The 22,417-nt window shown below is 44.7% G+C and overlaps 1 protein-coding gene across 3 annotated transcripts in view; it reads right to left on the bottom strand.

Annotated features, from left to right (window-relative positions):
* Window positions 1-933: 933 nt before the first annotated feature.
* Window positions 934-22,417, bottom strand: part of EXOC6B (exocyst complex component 6B) — a 584,188-nt gene continuing 562,704 nt past the window's right edge. Inside the window, exons 21-23 of one of the 3 annotated variants that reach the window (XM_033124336.1) lie at window positions 8,436-8,548; window positions 7,319-7,330; window positions 934-4,317 (exon numbers count right to left, since the gene is read on the bottom strand). In XM_033124336.1, coding sequence (XP_032980227.1) covers window positions 4,191-4,317; window positions 7,319-7,330; window positions 8,436-8,548 — 252 coding nt within the window. In that variant the 3' untranslated portion in view covers window positions 934-4,190. Of the gene's footprint in view, window positions 4,318-6,223; window positions 6,428-7,318; window positions 7,331-8,435; window positions 8,549-22,417 lie in introns of those variants that run through there. The other 2 variants (XM_033124335.1, XM_033124337.1) reach the window with 2 other exon arrangements.

The following is a 22,417-nucleotide window of genomic DNA, read 5'->3' as shown; positions in this document are numbered from 1 at the left end:
CTAGGTACTGGCTAAGCATTCTGACCACCCACAGCTCGTTTCCACGTCACGACAACTGCGCTGTACATGAGGGGCTACTGCTCTGCTTTCATTGATGAGGATGGTGAGATTTCGGGAGTTAACTGTTCAAGTTCATCCAGCTAGTCAGTGGGGGATTGAAGCCCGGGTCTCCAGCATCAAAGCCCAGCTGCAGTAGTCAGATGTGTTACTGCAGAAATTTTTTCCATGCTATTCCCATGGCTTCTATGGCAGCCCAGGGGCAAGCAAGCTGGGTGCTGTTACACTATTTCTGGCCTCACTCACCATGGTGCCAGATGTGCATACCAGGTTCTTCACGGTCCTCCCAGCACGTACCAGACTCACTCCAACTTTTCACTCTAATGTGATCTGTGCCTCAACTAGTCCCATAGCTTAACAGAGTTTGAATTTAATTTCTTTAAGGCCCAGCGAACTAACATCCTGCTTTCTCTTTGCTATCTTCCCCGACCAGATCCACTCCTATCCCTCTCCCCTACTGAGCTCTAAAATAGGCTCTTTCCCCCTTCCCTCAGCCTGGCTTTGTTCTAGACATTTCTACATCATGCTGTCTTGACTGGGAACCTTTCCATGGCAGGGCGGGTGTTCTAAATACACTGGGTCCCAGGTTGCCTAGCCTGGTAGTGCACATATATCAGGCATTTCAAAAGTTCTTCCTCTCGATGACTCCAGTGTTAATTGTGTAGACAGGAAAACCTAACCCAGTAGTTCGAGATGTTTCCAAGAGCTCCCTGCCTTGTCTGGCCGACAGGCTTTCTCCTCCCCGGCAGGCTTTGCCTGCTGCAGTCCTCAGTCCAGTTGAGGGGGGCGCAATGTCTGTCATCCAGTTCACCAACCATAGCCACACTGTGCAAAAGGGGCGGGAGAACAAAAGACCATGAGACAACACCGTGGCTTTTGAAACAGGTACATAGGCTCTCGTTTAATAGCAGTTAAAAGAGGAAAATGTACAGGAGGAATAAACATGCTCTTTCCACACAGGAGGGTTTCCACTAACCATGAGGCCCGTCTGCATCAGTAGCTTTACTAGTGAGTTTTAAAGAAAAAAATTCCCTTTAGAGTTAAAAATGGACTCTCCTAAATTTCCTCCATAAATGTGCAAAATAAAAAGGCCATTTCCAATACATTAGTGAAAAGTAATTGCAAACACAGGCAAATAAAAAAAAAAGATACAAAGAAAAAAAACAAAAAAAGAGGCAATTGAAGCAGCCAAGAGCAGAGCCCTGGGGGAAGGGAGGCTAAGGTAGGGGGCTTTCTGCAGCAGGCCCCAGGGAGTGTGCTCAGGGGCCTTATGAGGAAGGTCATGGCCAATGCCAACCTTGGGGATAAAAGGCCCCGGGTCTGGGACTTGCTGAGCAAGCACATGTCAAGTGTGCAGGGAAGCTAGGCTGGCTTTTAGGCCTGGGAGGCCGTTAGGCCCGGCACGCAACGCAAACACCGGGGGCTGCTCCACGGAAGCTTTATGCTCCCTTTGCCGGGGGACTCTGCTGGTTCCAGTTTCCAGGTCCTGTTCTTTCCCACCAACCAACAGCTTCATTAACAGTCACCTCAAAGAGACTTTCCTGTGACTGTTAAAAGCATGCAAGCTGACTATATTACTACCGAAACGCACTAGGGTCCCAAAACAGACTGTCACTTCAGGAACACAGACCCGGTTTCCCCAAAAACTTGGCCAAGACGAGAAGCTGCTCGGCTTCCCGTCACCCATGTTCTCAGCCTCTTATTGAGGCTCCCAGGGCACTTCTACATCTCTGGCCATTTGAGGCCAGATCTTAGAGGAGTCTGAGGGGCAGGGCACACAAGCAACGCACAGGTCTTCTCAAGGGCTGGCCCAGCTACAGGCCTACAAACAAAACTGAAAAATCCTACTTCACCGATTCAAACAGCTTGGACATTGCTGGTCCCTGTGTTTGACCTTTCCCCGCCCACCAAGAGTGTCTGTACAGACAGCTCAGTAGCAGCATGTTGGTTTTGCTGGGGAAGACGGCAGGCAGACTGAGAGGGAAGGAGAGAGCTACCGCAAGCCCTACCCTTATGAGTCTTGAGCTTGAATAGGCTTTTTCTTTAGAGGGACTTGTGTGAGCAAGGTGCAGAGTGTCTTTCATTCCTCTGCCCTCTTCACTTTTTCGTCTCTAGCACAGTTTTCTTCCAGGGAACAAATGCAAGACCAGACCAGCAACGATGACAAAAAGATAACAATTGTGACATACTTAAGGTTCACTCCAGCCCCACTTCAAAGTCTCAGTGCTCAAAGCTGAAGGGATCTTGCTGCAAACTGGGGACTAGTGAGGGAGGGTGTTTGGGGCCCCTTTTAAGCAGTAGGACTTCAGATTAGTGTAATCATTTCTTGCTCTTTTTCAATAAAATCCAGGGCTTGGGAGATGGCATCTTGGGTCTTATTCCCATTGGCCCTTGCCTTCCCTTGGTTTTGGAAGTTCTGGGTAGCAGCATTTATCTTATGCTGACCCTCATCTTAAGACCCTGGGCCCACCACGGAGCCCCCAGTATGAGACTCAGAAGGCGTGTACAGAGCTCACAGGCAGCCCAGTCTCTAGCTCTGAGGAAGGCTGTATATCTCAGTGCGTATTCTCCTTCCTGCGGTTTTCAGGTGGTGGTGGGATAAGGGGGGTAAGCGGTGGGGAATGGAAAAGGAAGCACTGCCCTCCCCAGAAGCAACTCAGTAGCTGACAAAGGCAGTGTTCTGTTTGATGAGTGTCTCCGCCCACTAATCCAAGCTGGAAATGCCTGTGTGGCTTATTTGTCATTGTTGGGTGATGCACAATTATACTCTGGCCAGTAGTCCTCACAGCATCTTCCTGAAGTGTCTTCAAGTGCAGATTCCTCTGACTGACCTTATAGCAAAGCGCTTGCAATAAGTCTCTGGGACAGGGACACAGTCCCCCAGCTACGCCAACTCCAGAGTTGCGGGAATCAGATCATAGACAGTTTTTCTCAGGCAGGGCCAAAAGATCGTTGTGGGGGTCTCAGAAGAGGATGGAAGCCTTGGGCTTGAGCAAGAGCTTCGCATCCAGGCTATGACTCAGTGAGGGGCGGCTGGGCCCGAGGCAACACGCCACCAGGCATGGCTGGCCTGTCTACTTCAGAGTGACAGTGGCTCTACCGCTCCAGGCATCCAGTCCAATTGTGGCTGCCCCCACAGTGCAGAATTGATGACATTTCCTTTAAAGATGAAGGTGGTGGCCAGAAAGCTGGTTTTAAAACACAAAGGAATAATCTCAAGTAATCTTCAGGTTTTACCTAAGGGTAAAGTAAGGGCCATTTTTAGGCTTCTGGAATCTGACTTATGCCAATGACATTGCTGGAGGGGGCCAAGTCTGAGGCTGTCTGTGAGGACCCATGGAATTAACTGTTGACCTATGACTTGAACCAACTGCCCTGACCCTGAAAGAATGAAATGAGCTGAATGGGGAGGAGCTGAGGCTCTGAGTCCATCCACACGGGCCTTCTGCTGTGGGAGCCACCTCCATTACTGATGGGGCCCAATTTTTACTACTGCATACTCAGCTCTATCCTGCTCCAGGAAAACTAGCAGTAAAAGCATTGGGTAAGATCGAAGCTAAAGAAACTGCCATTCTTGGGGGACTGGAGTGAAGCTGTCATCTTGCCACATGCCTTGTTCACCAACCAGCTAATGAAAGTCAGTGGACTGAGGAGATGAAGCCCCAGAACTATGCGCTGGTCTTTCGCGTAGGAAATAGTAGTGTTTTGCAGGCCCTTTCTTTGTGTCAGGAAGAGTCAGCCTCACCTGTGTGGTGAATGGGGGAGCCAGGAGAGGATGGCATATACCGTGTGGTCCTTCTGCCTGCTCACCTTACCTCCCAGTGCCAAGTACCCATGTTGGCCCTGTAGTCCCTGAGCCCCAGACTTCAGCTCTAGAGCCGTGGATGAAAGGTGGTCCATCGCACTGGGACTCATGACACCACCATTTCCAGGGTAACACAGAGTATAGTAATCACTTGCCCTGAGTCCCAGCCTAGCAATATCTCATATGCTTGCTGATTCTTGTGCCTCTTTTACTATCGGGAAAGGTTATGCGAATACTGTACAGAGGTTATTAAAAAAATACATTTTCTCTCTTTGCAGAAGAATGCACAAGTGCAGGGCCAGCCCGGGCGGGTGCGGCCCGCGGGCCTTCATGAGTGGTGAGTGCTGATGAGCGCCCGGAGCTGCTTGGCCACAGTGTCGATCAGTTTCTGCTTGTCTCGCTCATTTTTCCGAAACTGTGCAAACATGTTGTTCTTGCGGCTGGTGTCCTTCATCCTGAACAGAGAGAGAAGGAAAGAGAGCCAAGTGTGTGGAAGGGGAAGGAGGGAGGATGGCAAGGTGCACCTCAGCTGCCCCCCAGGGCCGAGAGTGCAGAATCCGCCCATTGCCCTGCTGGCCCCCACTGCCCTCTCACATTCAGCCACTGGAAACAGTCGAGAGCCAGCCACAGAGGGGCCAACCCCTTTATCGCCCATACCCACCCTACCTACCTCACTCCCTTCTATCTCCGGATATGCACCTGTTACAGGTACCTGGGACGTGCTACGGCAATGATGGTCAACGGGCTCTTACAGAATGTCTAGGATCTACTTACTACCTCCTAAGCCTGCTTAACCCTGCTGGGACCCCAGACCTGGTAACTGAAAAGTAAAGCAGAAAAAGCCTCTTAACCAGCAACCCCAAGAGGACATGAATACCAAAGCCCCTGTATAATTCTACACCTCATTGTAGGTGGTTAGGATTTCCCATCCCTGATAAAACTAAGAGCTTGACTGATCTCTTTTCTTTTGTCTCAGAGTAAGGACCCAGAGGCGGTGAGGTAGCAGAGGGCACGGTGCCGAGGAGAGCAGGTGACAAAGGTTGGGCCATCCGCTCACTGCATAAACCAAGAGAAACTCCTGACTTCGCCAACGCTTCTATATCCTCAGACCTTTGGAAAACTTTCTATCACTAAGTCCCTCTAAAGTGCCAGAGACGGCATATTCCTAGAGCACAAACCATGGGCTGTTCTGTCAGATGGAGAGACACCTGGGAGGCACGGATCAAGAAAGTTAAGGCCAGGCTGAGATTGTCACAGAAACCTCGGTCTGCCCAAGCCGTGGAGACAGAACCCAGGAATCTTACTCCCTGCAGAGGACCCATGAGCCCTGACATCTGCTGGTAACTGTTAACTTTGGCGCCAGCCTCTGTACACCAGCCCTCCAGCCCACAGCTAGTTCTAGTGTTAGAGAACTGAGAACACTGCCCAGACTGATGTCTCCCTGCGGTCGGGATAGGCTGCTTGTCACCATCATTCGCCAGAAGCTGGGCCATCTCTCTGACCTCACAACTCCCTGGGCTGCACAGAGACCCCCTAGAAGAGCGGAGGGAAGGAACCTGCCCCTGAGGAGTAAACCACTCCCAGGCAGACTTCCCGGGGCCTCCTGCCAATCCTGGCCATTGTTTCCTGTGGGGTGGCCCTGTGCAGAGGGGCAGATTAGAGGCCAGTGGGTCACAAGGCCAGAGACCCCACAAGGGCATTTATATCCATGTAGGAAGAAGGCTCAGATGAGCACCAGAGCTGTATGGCTCTGGCTGACAGTGACAGCCACAAACGAACTGAGGCTTCTCTCTCTGAGCTAAGCTTAAGGACCTGCAGGCTGGAATTACTGCACATAAGGTACAACCACCCACAGGAGGAGGCCTGTGCTGGGAGGGGAGGACCGAAGGAGAGGAACTGAGGTTTCAAGGTTTAGGTTGAAAAGAAAGCACAAGGGTCCTCAAGGCTGTGATGATTATGGCGTTTGGTCATTTGCACATGAATTGCACAGTTGTGCTTATGGGACTGGCCGGGGTTTCGATTATTTACCCCAGAGAAGGACTCTTTCTTGCCTTAGATATGCTGTAAATCTAAACAAAAATAACACAAAATGAAACAAAAAGACAGACAGAAGAAAACCACTTCCTACATTTATAGAACACTTCACTTAATGCCCTGTGTGATCATTAGTTTCAGGATTCCTCACATCAGCCCAGAGACGGGCAGCTTGAGCTGGTTTTCAGCTCCCACAGGGAAGCTGCTCCAGGAAGGTAGGATAAAGGGCAGAGGGTAGTCTCTGAGTCTCAGAGGCTAGGGTATCTTAGCCATTTAAGCCTCGAGTTGGGATTATTTGAAAGATAAACTCCAGTGTCCAGAGGGCTGACGGTAGCATGCTGGTTTGTACTCTAGAATGCTCTCCAAACAAAGGAGAACCCTCCCCACCTCCCATCCCAGTCTGTAAGCCCAGGATCCTCATCTGCTTTGGCTATGGCACCTCTCAATGACCCGAGGGCCTCTTCTCTTTCCTGAATGTCCTCATGAGGTCTTTGGGTCTTTCCATGATTGTCTGTAGTAAGGAGTGCCAGGCTGTAAAAGAGAGAGTGCCAGGCTGCGGTGGTAGAGCTGGCTATGGGGAAAGCAGGCATGGGTCAGGTAAAGGGACTGATTCCTATGAGGCTGGGAAATACAGATTTTAGTGATCTGGGTGGCCTTTGGCTCAACTATGTTTGGAATGCAGCTTTTAAACCCTGCTGATTGCTAAGGGTAAGGACATGGCTTTGTTACTGGCTCGGTCTCCAGTGTGCTTCAGAGAGGCTGATTATTTTACCCTGTTGTTGATCCACAGGAAGTCAATAAGCCAGTACTTCTCGGATCTAGAGAGTCTCAGCAACCGATGAGTAAGGGACTGTTGAGAGAGGTAACTGGCTGAAAGGAAATCCCAGAGCCCATTTGGACACATAATGAATATGATATCTAAGCACCAACTCAAAAGCCAAAATGTCCCCCATTTCAGCTGGGTACTGAGAACTCTGGGATTAGGTCTTGCCTGTAATAATAAAAAGGCTTTCACGGGAGACATAGGTTCCAGAACTTAAAGGCATGGGCCTCACCACCAGGAGGTAGGGGAGACTGATGAGGAGCTGCCTTCTGTCAGGGCTGAATTTCAGGCCCTGCACTAGCGAGACTTTTGCCTGTGTTAGGAAGCTGAGTGAGAAACCCTTTACCTGGCACTGCTGGGGGAAAATCCCTGCCACCACTCCCAGCCCCAAAGGAATTGGCGAGCCAAGGGTCACTCCAAGGACCAAGGACAGAGGGAGGCAGCCAGCCACTTGGCACCAGGCTGGTTTAGTAGATTAGTATGTCAGGGTGGGGACAACTCACGTGGTAGGGGTTTAGTGTAATCATTAGTGTCAATGAGGAAACCAGAAGGACTTGCCTCAAAGTGATGGAAAAGGCCCAAGTGGATAAAATACTTACTCTCTAGATATCCTAGGGAGGAAGGTAATTGAAAAAGAGAACCATGGGAAACAAAGTTAAAATGGAAACGTCAGTCTCTGTCTTGTTCTGGATAAAGTTGCACTCTGGGCTCTTATTTTCTTGGCTCCAGACACATACCTCTGCATCCTGCTCTTGCCCATTTTCCATCCCCTCTTCTTCTATCCCCCTACCATATGCATAGTAGGAGGGGTACACCTTAGCCTCTCCGTCTGCTTCAGGCTCCATTCTGACTTAGACTCTGATCTTTGCCTTCCTAGGAGGTGAGGCCTGCTTGACTGGCCATAGGTAGACTTGCTACATTACTAGATGCAGGATACTCATCTAAGAGGCTTCTAAGAAACTGGGAGTGAACTAGTTTGAAGACAAGAAAAAGCTTCCCTTCCTGGGTTCTGGCCTGCGAGCTCTCCACTGGGTTAGCAAAAGCCAGAGCCACTCTGCAGTGCACAGCAAATGGCAGCACGTAGGTGACGTACTGGTAAGCTGCGAGATTGTGGAGCTGCCTAACCCAATCTCAGTGGTGGCAGCTTTTGCCAAGTAGTGATGACCTATGGCAAAAATCAGACATCTTCTCCAACATAGCTTTCTTGGGCCAGTCAGCACAATAAAGCTCAATCTGGCGGGGCGGGGGGCGACGGGGGCGGGCGGCTGGGGAAGGTTTCAGGAAGTCCGGGAACTTCTCTGCTAGGAACGGAGACGCCATCTGTTCTGAGAGGCTGTTCTATCCATCATCACACCCCAGATGGTCGCGGCCAGACACTGCTCACCAGGCTGGCCTGAGCCCCCAACTAAGGCATCTTCTTTCCTTGTCGTCTCTCGTTAAAGATATGTTGCCCATTAAGCTCTGGGGTAACTTCAGAGTCCAACTGACCCGTACTTGGCCTTGCTCATGGGTTCATGGAGTAAGACGCTACCAGAAGACTGGCCTGCTGAATGTGTGATGGAGACTGCTGATAGTACGCACGGCAACCTCGAGAGCAGGGCCTCTCTGCTATCTTTTGGAGGTGCTGGCACAGATGACACTACCCTCTATATCCCGCCCCCATCGCCAATCCCATTTCTCCACTTTGCGACACAGACCACGGGACTGGGTACTCACTTCTCAAGCAGGGTCAGAGCTGTCACTGGGTTTACGCGGAGGTACTTGCAGTTGGGCTGCCCATAGTCGGCAAGGTAGGTTGACCAATCCCACTGGATGAAGAGATCCAAGAGCTGTAAAATATCCAAATCCACACTCCAGGGATTAATCAGACAGACAAGACAAACCCCTCAGAAACCCCTAGCATCCTTCATTATCAGCTAAGAGTAGTGTTGGAAAATAGAAACACAAATGTAATAAGAGAAAGAATGGTTACAGATTGTAACGCAACTAAGAAAATAAACGAGTCATCATTAGAGCTCAGCCATCTCAGCCATAATCACTGTATGTTGCTAAGACTACACGCTAGCAGTTAGCTCTGAGGTCTGACCAGAAACTAACATGGGACTGAAGCATAACACAAGACTATCATAATAATCACTAATTTAATAAATACTTATTGAAAGCCTGCCATGTGTCAAGTACCATTCCAGCAGCTCAGAATTCAACAATGAACACAAAAAGGTGGACGTGGTCCTGTGCCACATATGCAATCGTATGAGCTCTGAGGTCAAAAGGTCAAGTACCTTTTTCAAGTACTACGTTCATGACTTGCTGCATGGACTTTGCCCAAGCTACCCAGCTGACACGTACACATACCCAGCCCACACACCAACACGACACAGACAATACAAAAACACTGAACCAAGGCACAGATGGGTCATGGAGCACGAGCATGAGGAAATGCATGCTGGACACTGGCTGAGCAGATGGAAACCAGGGCCGTGGGGGCCAGGACTGCAAAACGGCCCATGACTAAGGACGCAGAGCCTGGAACTGGGGTTACGAGTGCTAGAGAGGAGTGCCAAAAACTAGATGTGTATTTATGAGAAGATAAGGAGAGTTTTCTGAGGGTCAACTGAGTTCTCAGACTGAGGGAAATTTTGACTTAGAGAAACTAAATTTTGTCAAAGGCTTTCCTTCCCAGCCAGTTTTAGCCTCAGGTATCACTCTAACAAATATTTAAAAAAATTTAGCTAAAAAAGTAAATAAATAAATAAATAAATAAAGTCAGTGCATTTCAAAGGTCGGGGTGATGAAATGGAAGCTGTTCGCTCCCCTGCATAAGCTTCTAGAAGGGGCACCGTCCCAGACTCACGTCACTGCCTAGAAAGAGGGACCCTCTAAAAAATCTCCAGTAATGAGAGACATATACACGTTTTTGGACTCCAGACATTTCCCCACTTCTCCTTTTCCAAGAGATAAGGACATAAGTAGATGGCTGTCTCTCTGCGCAGAACAAAGGCACAGAAGCCTGGACTCCAATCCAGTGCCAAAGCCTGGGCTCCAGGCACGCCTTCCCCCGTCTGTCTTCACTGTGCAGCTGGGCAAACAGGCAGTGTGGGCCCTGCCCTGCTTGGCCAAGCCCCCACTTCCATCCATTCTCTTAGAATAGCTGTTATGAACTTCCTCAGGCAGGATGGGAATTGGCTGCCGTCCCAAGCCTAAAACTGAGAAAAGCCCCTACACCCTCAGCCAAGAGAGGGATGCTGGAGATGAGAGGCGAGGGGAACGAGGCAGACAGACACGTCGGTTGGTCTGGACCAGCATGGCCCCAAAGGGCCCTCTCAGGCCTCTTGAAGTCTTGCCTGTTTGAGTTGGCAAGTGAAAGGGCTTCTACCGCTTCCTTCTGCCGTCCCGAGGCCTCACAGAGCTCTCCTTCAGAGGAGAATTTCCTGACTTCCTCTTCTCACGTCGGGATCTCTGTCCATCGTGTCCAAAGACCACTGGAGCTAGTGCCTCTTTACTCGCTCCCAGGGAGCGCAGTGGGCGCTCAGAGTTCCTTGTTCAGAAGTTCTTCTAGTCCTGAGCTTTACATATAAGGTTATGCTCCCCACCCCCCTTCTCCCCCCCACACATAAATCCCAGGGCAAAATTATGGAAAAGGAGATAGCATTTTCTTAATGGAAGTTCTTTCTCAGAAAATGTTGGAGAACCTTGGGGAGCCTTTTACTGTTTGTACCCTAAGGGACTAACAGAAGAAAACTGAATGAATAACAAATAAGTTTAATTAGAAAAATTTGAAAACCTGACTTCTTAAAACTATGTTAGGTACTGCTTTTCAGATGTGGACATACACATGGCATTGAATGAAACTACCTTCTCTATTAATGAATTCTTAATTTCTGTGACGGAATGAATAGTGTCAGTATTTTCTGATTTATTGCAGAGAACACCACGTCTTCCTGGCTGATGCAACGTGGGTAAATCACCAACGGGGTGTGGAAGATAATTCATGACTTAGCTCGAAGGTTTTCTGTTTTTATCTTGCTGCCAGTACTGAGCCTAAGAGCTCTGGGGTGACAAGCTACCTAATTTATCCCACTTGGAGGCATGGAACCCACACACCTCCATTAAGCTCAACCAGTATGAGCCTGGGGATCACACTGGGTCTATATTCTTCCCACACTGGCCGATACCTAGATCTCGGGGTCTCCTCTGAGAGAGATGGAGTCTGGGGGGGACCTAACTAAGTTAGCTGCCTGGGGGCACAGTTCTTTTGGATTCCACAGAACAGTGTTAGCATAAAGAGGCCAAGTCAACCAGTAGAACTATTTATCAACACAGCACTTGGATTTCTGGACTATGAATTTCACAGGGGAATCACACCACACCCCTCCACCCGCCACCCCAGCCTGGTTCTCCACTGACAATGGCCTTGTCAGGTCTTAATAAAATGTCTCCCGGGATGCAGAGCCTCTGTCATCACTAACAGTCGCATTCTTTTTCATTAAACATTTTTTCCATTGGGAAATAACTTCAAGCTTATCAGAAAGTTGAAAGAATAAGCATAGTGTAGAGAATACTATATACCCTCCACCTAGATCCTTTGTCCACGTTTTACTCACACACTCCATCATTTGTGTTCTCTCTCTCTCTCTCTTTTCACACACGTGCACATGTGATATTACTTTTTTGAGTTTCTTGAGAGTAAAGTGCACATATCATGGCCTTTTATCCCTAAATAATTCAGTGTTCCTAAGAATTAGGGATATTCTCTTACATAACCACAGTATAGTTTTCAACTTTAGTAAATTCAATATTAATAACTGTCTATATTCGAATTTTATGAATTGACCCAATAATGTCCTATATAGTCTTTTTTTTGTGGGGGGGATCTACTATAACATATAGTTTAGGATTAGGTATTACATTTAGTTGTCTATTTAGTCTCCTTTAATCTAGACTATTTCCACAGGTTTCTCTTTCTTATACGATATTGACATTTTTGAAGAATATAGTTTGCTGCCTCTTTTTTTTATCCTAGTTTTGTTTTTTTTTCATGCTTTCTCATAACAACATTTAAGACATGCATTTCTGGCCAGAATACCACATAAGTGATGCTGTGTCCTCAGGGTATCACATTGGGAGGTATACAATGTTCATTTGTCTCATTGGTGATACTAATTTTGGTCACCCAGTCAAGATGCTATCTGATTTTTCCATGTCTAGGTGGTATGTTTTCCTTTGCAACTAGTAAACAACTGAGGAGAGAACTTAAGACCATGCACATAAAATTCTCCCAATTAAAATTTCCCCTTAGATTTAGCATCCGTCGAGTACTCTTGTCCGATTCAGTCTTTACTATGATAGCTGCAAACTGATTATATTCCAACTCCCTCCTTCTCTCCACGTTTATCATTTGTGACCCAGCATTCTACCACAGGCAAGTGCTCTCCCTTCTTCCCCATTCATTTATCTATTTATTATTGGTATGGACTCATGGTTTTCCGTTTTTTCAATGCCTTATATTCATTATTATACCTAATTATTTGGATGCTCAAATTGTCCCAGATTTGGCAAATAGGAGCCCCTTCAACTGGATCCCATGTCCTTGTGACATGCCCCCATCATTTTTTTGAGCACTTCCTTATTTTTTGGAATAATGAGGTGTTGCAGGCTCATCTTGCATATACTGTGCCCCAGCCTTGCAACCAGCCATCTCTCTGATGAGCTCTGGTTTCTTTCAGTGGAAATGTTATTAGAGATCAAGATTTGGGTGCTATATGTGCTCATTGCTACTGGAGAGTCTTTTTAAATTGCTACTGGGGGACAATCTGTAGGGAATTAAGCCTCTTCAGCAGAAAGAGCTAGGAAATGTACGAGTTGCGACAATTAAGTTGGTGAACTTGCCACCATGCGCTTACATTGGCAGAACTGTACAAACAGCTCGGTAAGGTTTCATAACCTTGGTATATCAGTGTCTCATAGCTGTGTTCATGCCGACGTGTGGTGGTGTCTTGCTGAGTGGCGTTCATTACTGTTGCGTGTTTCTGTGTGCCATCGCAAGAATGTCTGAGCTTGAATTAGAGCAACGAACAAACATTAAATTTCTTGTTAAACTTGGCAAGAGTAGAAGTGAAATCAGGGCCATGTTAGTCCAAGTTTACGGGGATAATGCCACGAAGAAGTTGGCAGTGTACAAATAGATTAAACGTTTTTCTGAGGGGAGAGAATGCGTCACTGATGAAGAGAGGTCAGGGCAGCCAGTTACGAGCAGAACTGACAAAAACATTGCAAAAATTCATCGAATTGTGCGTCAAAATCATCGGCTGACTGTGAGAATCATAGCAGACCAAGTAAACATCAATAGAGAAATGGTTATGAAAATCTTAACTGACAATCTTGGCAGAGAAAGGTGTGTGCAAAAATGGTCTCGAAGGAGCTCACTGATTGAAAGCAAAGGAGAGTCGAAGTTTGCCAAGACCTTTTGGAGAGGCAAGACGATGTTTTGGGCCGTGTTATCACTGGTGATGAAACATGGGTGTACCAAATATGATCCTGAAACAAAGTGTCAAAGTGTACAATGGAAGTCAGCCAAGTCTCCAGAACGAAAAAAGTTCCGTCAGTCCAAATCAAGAGTCAAAACGATATTGCTAACCTTTTTTGATATCAGAGGGATTATTCATTATGAATTTGTACCAACTGGACAAATAGTTAACCAAGTTTACTATTTAGAAGTGCTGAGAAGGCTGCATTGAAAAGTTAGATGAAAATGACCTGAACTGTTTGCCAACAATTAATTCATGGCTCTTGCATCACGACAACACACCAGCTCACAGGGCACTGTCTGTGAGGGAGTTTTTAGCCAGTAAACAAATAACTGTATTGGAACACCCTCCTTACTCACCTGATCTGGCCCCCAATGACTTCTTTCTTTACCCAAAGATAAAAGAAATATTGACAGGAAGACATTTTGATGACATTCAGGACATCAAGGGTAATACGACGACAGCTCTGATGGCAATTCCAGAAAATTAGTTCTAAAATTGCTTTGAAGGGTGCACTAGATTCTGGTGTTGGTGCATAACTTCCCAACGGGAGTACTTTGAAGGAGACCATAGTGATATTCAGTAATGAGGTACGTAGCACTTTTTCTAGGATGAGTTCGTGAACTTAATTGTCCGACCTCGTATTTACTTAACATTTTTTCTTTGTATTGATTCATGTTTTGATCATAAGAAAAATGTAAAAGAACATTTTACATCACTATTATAAATGGGAAACCACTCTTGCTTGCCATAAATACAAGATAAATACTAGCTCCATAATGAGATGTTCTCTTTGTCATCACAAAGACTAAAAAGAACTAGCTTTTTTACAATATGATTTAGTGTTTAATGGTGCACCTGGGTATTACCCACACCCTTACCTTGATTAGCACTTTCTACGGTCTTCTGTACCTCCAGAATTCCATCTACTCTATGTGTTGGGATTAGTTTGTGACTTCAGCCAAGTGCTGAGTGATGACTGTGTGCCTGGAATAGCGTTAAATGGTCTATGTGTACAAAGAAGCACTTGTAATGGAAGTTTCAGCTGAGCATCAGTCTCCTTATGAGAGAAGATCAGTGTGCACATGGGCTGGTCAGGAGGGTCCATAGCCAAGGGCATGGTCTGGCTGGTGAGGCCTGGATGGGCTGGGTCACCTGCTAACACAACCATAAGGACAGTTCATTGTTTCCCATGACCAGGTATCCTTAGTAGTTGTGGGTTTCCTTGTTGTTGGCTCTTGATGAGTACTTTCTTCTGCATCAGAACATTGTTAAAATTCTTGATTCTGCATGTGATCACTTCTGATAGAATTTACAGAACCACATTTTGTGCCTGCACTATGTTCACTGTATTTGTTTCTTAAGAATTGCATAAAAATTATAACCTTCATAAGTTTAAAAAGTTCAAGTAAAGTAACCTCTTCTAATATTTACTCACAGAATTTGAAATATGAATAATAAAACATATATGCTTGTCTCGGGTTTTCGTAGTGTAGATATAAACCCACTGAATTAAGCAAATGTTTTTAAAGTATCTAATTGTACAAGGAACAAGGCTGGCCCTTTCAAGTGATATTAAAAGAAATGGTTTCCCCTCATACAGAATAAAAGAAAAACATGAATAACTGTAATCCAAGCCAAATGAGTTAAATGCTATTAAATGACTAACTAACTACTCCTCCTTTTGAACTATCAACTAAATATTTTGCAAAGTTTTCCACTTATAAGAAAATTTAAATAGCAAATATAAATTGTGGTATAAACTACACACACACACACACACACTCACACACGCACACGTGTGCACAGTGTACTCTAAGTTCATTCTGATTATTAGAGAATGCCTGAAAGTTGATGGGAATAATCTCAGAAATATCAAATGCCAGTTATGCTTATATCTATGTCATATAGTTCAATATGGAAATCTGCCTGCATTTTATTAACAGCAGAGGCAGATTTAAAATTTTAATTTGAAGCAATTTTAGATTTACATAAACATTGCAAAAATAGTTTACAGTCCTCTATACCCTTCACCCAGCTTCTCTAATATTCACATTTTACATTACCATAGTACAATGATCATAACCAAGAAATTAACATTGGTATAATACTATTAACTAAATTATGACTTTATTCCAATTTTACCATATTTTCCACTAATGTCCTTTTTCTGATCCAATCCAGCCAGACTCCCACATTGCAATTTAGCATGTTCCTTAGTCTCTTCCAATCTGTTGCAGTTCATCATTTTTATCTTTCCAGACCTTGATATTTATGAATAGTCCACTTTTGATCATTTATTCTGTAGAATGTCCCTCAACTTCGGTCTGCCCAATATTTTCCCCTGGTTAGATTGAGGCAGTAACTCTGAACCAGCGGAGATCTTGCCTCCCAGGGGTCATTTGGCAATGTCCGGAGACATTTTTGGCTGTAACAAGGCTGGGGGTAGTGGTGGTGGTGATTCTATGGGCATCTCGTGGGTAGAAGCCAAGGATGCTGTTAAACACCCTACAATACTCGGGACAGTCCCCCACAATTACTTGACCCAAAATGTCCATAGTGTCGAGGTTAAGAAACTCTGGATTGAGGGTATGTATTTTTTTGTAAAAATACTGCCAAAGTGATATTGTGTCCTTCTTAGCGCATCCTGTCAGGTGTACATTATGTCCATCTATCTCATTATTGGTGATATTAACCTCGATCACGATCACTCGGTTAAGGTGATGGCTGATGAGTTTCTCCACTGCAAAGTTACTATTTTTATCTTTGTAGTTAATATATTTCTTTGGGGAGCTATACTTTGAGACTATGTAAATATCCTGTTTCTCCTTAGACTTTGTCCCCTAACTTTTAATGTCTATCGGTGGACCATGCCTGAAAGAATATTTACTGTGGTGTTTGACTATTTCCCTCATTCTTTCTGTAGTTATTAATTGGAATCCTTCTGTAAGGAAAAGGGCTGTCCCTTCTCTTCCATTTATTTATTTGTCCAATTATTTATATCAGTATGATCTCATGGATATTTATTTTATTTCATGGGTTATAATCTAATACAATCATTATTCATTTTGTTGTTCAAAGTGTTCCAGCTCGGTCATTAGGGACTCCTTCAGATTGGCTCTCTTGTGTATTTTCAGGACCTCCCCTTATCCTTTTTAGAATACTCCCTTACTTTCTGGCACTAGAAGATGTTCCAAGCTCATCTTGTAGCTTTCCTGACGCTGCTCTGGAATCAGTCACTTCTCCAAGTTCTTTTAAGTGGAGAATGGTTTTTAGAAACCGAGATCTGGGCACTGAGCATGTTCATTTCTGCCGAGGCATAATTGCTTTTAGGCCCTCGCAGTCGACAGAGCTAAGAAATATATGTATGTTTACTGACTTGCACATACAAACACATCCATATTTACTTCTGTATCTATTTGTATGTGTATATTAAAGCCATGAGTTCACATGTGATGTCTCCATTTCCAGTCCAACACCACAGGTTCTTAGCCTTCCCTCTTTCCTAATTTATCACTTCTTTCTCTGACAGTGAGAAACCTGGCTCTCATTATCTATAATATATTTTACCTACAGTTGACCTTGAACAACACGGGTTTGAACTGCATGGGTCGACTTACACACAGAATTTTTTTCCCATAAATACCTGTACTGTTTTCGATCTGCAGCTGGGAGTACGTGGATGTGGAGAGCTGACTGTATGCACTGATCTATGGCGTTTTATATAGGGCACTTGAGCATCGTGGATTCTGGTATCCACAGGGGTCCTGGAACCAATCCCCTGCAGATACCAAGGGACAACTAAGTTTTTGGGGAATCAAAAGTTAAACGTGGATTTTTGATTGAGTGGGGGGTCGGCCCCCCTAACCCCCACGTTGTTCAAGGGTCATTTGTATTTGTTCAATCCTAGTATAAAGCAGTTTCAGAATTGTTAATCTATACCCCTGTGAGAAACAAATTCAGTAACTAGAGTATAGTATTTGTATGTTTTGTCTTTAGGCTTTCCAGTCAAAATACTGGTTTCTAAATTATTTGGGTTAGTTCTTTTCTTACTCATTCCTTTCAGTGTGGTTATATTTTTCTTTCATAATTCAGTTAGATTTGTTTTTCAGTGGTCGTGTTGCATTTTGGATCCCCCCGTACATTCTAGTTGATTTTAATTATTAATTTATTTTAGGGAATGCATCAGAGCTATGTCAGAAGTATGGCTCCCCCCTCATCCCAACTAACCTGTTCTCTTCTCCCCTCTTCTTCCTACATCTTTCCTACTCACCTCTTGCGGGTAACCAATCTAGTTTCGGTTTAGCCTTCTTTTATTTCTTTTGCACAATGGGAAGATACATGCGCATTTTCTTATGCGCTCTTCTTTCTCACACGAAGGGGAACATACTATAAATACTCTTGCATTTTGCTTAACAGCATATCCTAGAATTCACTCCCTGGATGCTAACTGCTTATTAATGATCATATTCTCGATTTATTCATACAAATGATCTTTTTGTAAACTAGATAATCATTTTCAAGAGACAGACAAGACATTATGTTTTGGGGCATTTTATTGTTAAACTGGTAGAACAGGGGAGTGTTAGGTATTTATAGAATAGAATACACTGATAAATGTTAGGGCTACATCAATTAAAAGAAAACTCAACCAGTCATTAATGATGCTTTGTCCTCAAACACAGAGCTATTTGTTTATGGTATTCATCACACTAGAAGAACTAAACTGATGGGGTAGTTGGCACGACAGCTTATAAGCTACATAGGTTAATAAAAATAGTAAATTTTGTGATTATTGGTTATTACACAGAAATTTGGACAAGTAGGAAAGGACAGGACTCCAATTATGATTCTGATTTCATGGGGGTCAGGGGGTATGGAGGACCAAGACCCAGACAGGAAAAGCAACTTGCTGAAAAGTGCAAGGTAGACAAGAGGTAGAGGTCGTTTGATGGCTGGCGCTTCCCAGGAGGCCATGGCTGTTTATTTTTGAAAATCCTCATTGATTTGGTCTCTGGGTTAAGTATTTGCCTGAGGCTAGGTCAAATTTCTGACCAGTCTTTCTTTATTGCAATGGTAGTTGAGAAAGACTAGAAAAATCCAAATGGGTCAAAGTGAAAACTTGTCCAAGGCCACAGAGTGAGTTAATTGGACAGAGAACAGATAACATTACAAGAGCAGAACGAATGCAGACTTTCAGGAAAGACCTTCAGAGTGAGATTTATTAAGATAAAGTAGGACTCTGTTTACCCTTGTTAAAACATACCAACATACCCAGTTCTCTAGCAGCAAACGTAGAAGTAATTCAAGTGGATGAGTTGTTCACGGGAAGGGAATCTTCAAGTGAGAATCATAAGCTAACATTCAATCAAATGATCCTGAGGTGGCCATTATAGTCTCTTAGGCAGAAAGGATTACCCCCAAACACTCAAAGAGAGTACAAATGAAGAGCCTGGTGAAGGATGAATGCCCCACTTGTTCCCACTACGGGAGTAGTGTCATTAGCAAACCAGTTCATATCATGCTTATTCTTGGTGAGAGTTGTTTTATATATTCTTGCCTTTCTCACTAATTCCTGTGATAAGAGCCTCATCTCCCATGTAGATGGGGAGCTCCCCAAGGATGGGGATCATGTTTTCTCCTCTGACCACTCCACAGCATGGGCTAGCATAAGCTAGATTTCCAGCAGTTAGTCAGCAAAGACATGTTACATGGAATTAAAATAGGTGAACTGACTTTTATAGGAATGATATTGGCTAGATTGTGGGACCGACTTATAATTTGTGTTTCTCACAACAAACTTGCTGAACGGACCAGACCTAGGGTCCTCCTGACAAGTGCTAGAAGGAAGGTTGTGTGAGAAAGAAGAAAACTTCAAACAGGAGAGATAATACCCATGATACGTGAGTGGAAACGCAGCCCTGAATATTCGATTCCAAGGTTCCTGGGGAAGATACCTACGACAAGTGAAGGGGAACTCAGCAGCCACTTGGCTCCAAGGTGACTTCTGGGCTGGCTCTTGGTGGGCAGCATGGGGCCTACCTCATGTTAGAAAGACTTCCTCTTCCCCAAATGCCTACAAAGATTCCATGGGGAGCAAAGTATTGTGGGAGCTAAGATAACACACAAAGACACACTGACAACAGTTTCCCCTCTCTCCCCTAGAGATGATTTTCTGACATGATTTTTTTTTCTTGAACAGGCACACTGAATCCTGTAGAGAACTGTACCCCGAGAGCTGGTGTGTCCTTAAAGTACACTTGATGTAACGAAAACCTGAATTTGCATTCTGTATACATCCCAGAAAAATTTTCATGTTAAAGAGGATAGAGACTACAATATGATTTTAAATAACATGCTCCTCTGGTACACTTAACATATAATCTAACTGCCAAAATTCTAAATATGCTACCTCTTCAGAACACGGCTACTATATAAAGTACAGTATACTTACTCAAGAGAACAATAATATACAGAACACGAAACCAGGAGAAGTTTCTTTTGTCTACTCCCTGCCTTTGACAGGATGAAACCAATCACATCTTTATAAAGTATTTTTCATAAAAACTGATGCACAGGTGCCTTTCAGGAGACACAGCAAAAAGAGCCTCAGGCTGGTGGTCTCCGGACTGACAGTGTGACGCCAGATAAGCCACCAAATCTATTTTTCTTGTTCAGGTATGGAATCATAATAGCTCCTATCAACAGCTGAGGGCAGATCAAATGATTGCGAAAAGTCCACTAAAAACATATAATTGACTGATGACTCGTTTGTGTTTATTGCCCAAGATCTCCCCCAACTCCTTGTCCCGGGGGGTGCTGGGCCACACATTCCAAAGAGAGATCAGCCTACCTCCCACATATCTCAGGGGCACTTGCTGACACAGAAACCTGGGCAAACGCAGGAAACAGCGAACAGGAACTATTTCAACACACTGAAATTGAGTACCGACAATGTATCAGGCATTCTTCTAGGCACACAAAAGGAGGAATAAGGCATCTCTAGTCTTGAAGAACTCAGTCTGGTAAATAACAGACACAGAATGAAGTGAGCACTCTAAAAGGTACGCTAACAGGGTGCAAAGAAAGTTCAAAAGAAGGACATTTATGCCTGAGCCAGGTAGGTGGGGACTGCTCTAGGAATAAGCAAGACAAATGAGGCAAGTAATAAATGGCCACATATACTAAGCGAAGGAGACTGAATTTTAGCCTGGAGCCTTCTCTACTTGTTTTCCTCAAGGTTGCTATCTGCTTTCTTTGTGATTATGGGATGGAAAACTTCAGTCACCGCTTGTTTTTGTAAATAAAGTTTTATTGGAACACAGCCATGCTCACTGGTTAACAGATGATTTATGATTGCATATGTGTTATAACAGCTGAGTTAAGAAGTGACGAAGACCATATGGCTTGAAAAACATAAAATATTCACTATCCAGTTCATTACAGAAAAAGTTTGCCTCTAGATCCAGGCCAGAGAGGAAGGACAGTGTGCTCTGAAATTCTCTCAGATGTAAGATGTCTAATATCGTCTAAATTAAAAGAAGGAAAGAAAATGGCTTCAGGGAGACCCTTCTAATTGTAAGGCGGTGGCAAAACGTCATTATCCTAACATCTGGCATCAGAATTCTTTTAGGGCAGAGAAATGTGTTTGGGGAAAATCTTGCTTTGTAAGATCCCCAGGGTGACAAGATATATAGTAGAAAAGGTAGAGGAATATGTTACTCTAGTTCTTGAGAGGCAGAGAGCTAATCTAAAGAGAGGAGACTTAACTAGTATGTGTGAGAGGACTAAGGAGGAAAGTCCCATCAGTATTGTGGCCCCAAACCTCTTTGGAGACCTGCAATGTCTGTTGAGTGACCTTTTCAAAGCTGTTTGCTGTGTAGTAGGTGATTTCCCCTAAAAAACCACACCCTCAATCCCAATTTTTAGACAAATCTATTCTGCTCTCAATTAGCCATGTGAATGATTATTATTTTTTTATTTAATTAATGAATTTATTTTTGTGAACTCAAAGAGGCTGAGTTTCACACTAGCCAGCTACAAACCTGCATGTGGGAATGGGAGCCCAGGAAAGAAGAAGATTGGCCGTATCTAGGGATTCACAGAAATCTGAAGGCGGCCTTTGGATTTTCTACAGGCTATGGAACTCGAGTGGGGAGAAGCTCCAAGTCTCTCTGGATTTCTATAAGTTAAAGGACGCTGGCTTTTACATGAGTTTTGTAACCATGGCCTGTCAATAGGCTAGCTCCTGGGCCTCCCGGAAAGGTCTAACCTCCTCTTCTCTTTTCCCCCTGTTGAGAGAGGGCAGGCCAAGGGGCGGGTAGTGGCTGTGCTTTCCCTCCAGCCCAGCTGCCAGGTGGGTGGAAGATTCATCGAGCTCTTTATCAGAGACCAACTGCACATTAACAATTCCCTGAAAGGGGCCATCACTCTGAGAACTCTTTATTTGCCTCATAAACGTGGGTTTACAGGTGCTGCTATCTAAACTCTTCACTGCTGAAGACTACCTTGGTAAAGAGAAAGAAAGGGAGGCTTAAGGCTCTCCTATTGTCATCAGCTGGTGCCTGGGGGGAAACTGCCAAATAAAAATGCCAACACCAAGCAGTCCTTTGTGTCAGAGACTTCTATAAGGCCATTTCACCTGGATGACAGCATCTAGCCTGGTGCAGGGGGCAGAAGGAAAACCTATTACCACACTGGGTAGTAACAACCGTACTGTACACACCTGCTTGAGGGAAGGATGGGAGGCGTGTCCTATGGGCGGACTGAGCTGGGATGGGGGAGGGCAGGCAGATGCGGGTTCTGGATGGAGGTGCTGCCACAGACGTGGTCAAAGGAGGCAGGAGCCTTGGGCCATTGTTCATTTTCTTCAGCACACGGTGATTTGGTAAAGGTTTCTAGGTAAGTGGATTAGGGACTGTGTTGTTGAATTTTTAACTAATCTACCCTCCCGCTCCTGCCAAAATGAATAAGTGGTTTACAAACACCTCTGCAAAGATAACTATGGATTGATGATAATATTAACAACATAAGTATAAGCAAATATCAAGAAAATGGCAGAGCTTACATGTCTCTGTACCCACGTGCAAGCTTTTTATCACCCACATTATAAAGTAAAAACAATGATGAATTAATCAATATGATAAAGCCATCTTCCAAATTGGAAATTAT

Source organism: Rhinolophus ferrumequinum, chromosome 13 (genome assembly GCF_004115265.2).
Source record: "Rhinolophus ferrumequinum isolate MPI-CBG mRhiFer1 chromosome 13, mRhiFer1_v1.p, whole genome shotgun sequence".
Lineage (NCBI taxonomy): Eukaryota > Metazoa > Chordata > Mammalia > Chiroptera > Rhinolophidae > Rhinolophus > Rhinolophus ferrumequinum.
Note: the sequence above shows the minus strand (reverse complement) of the source record. Positions and strands in the feature narration are given on the sequence as shown.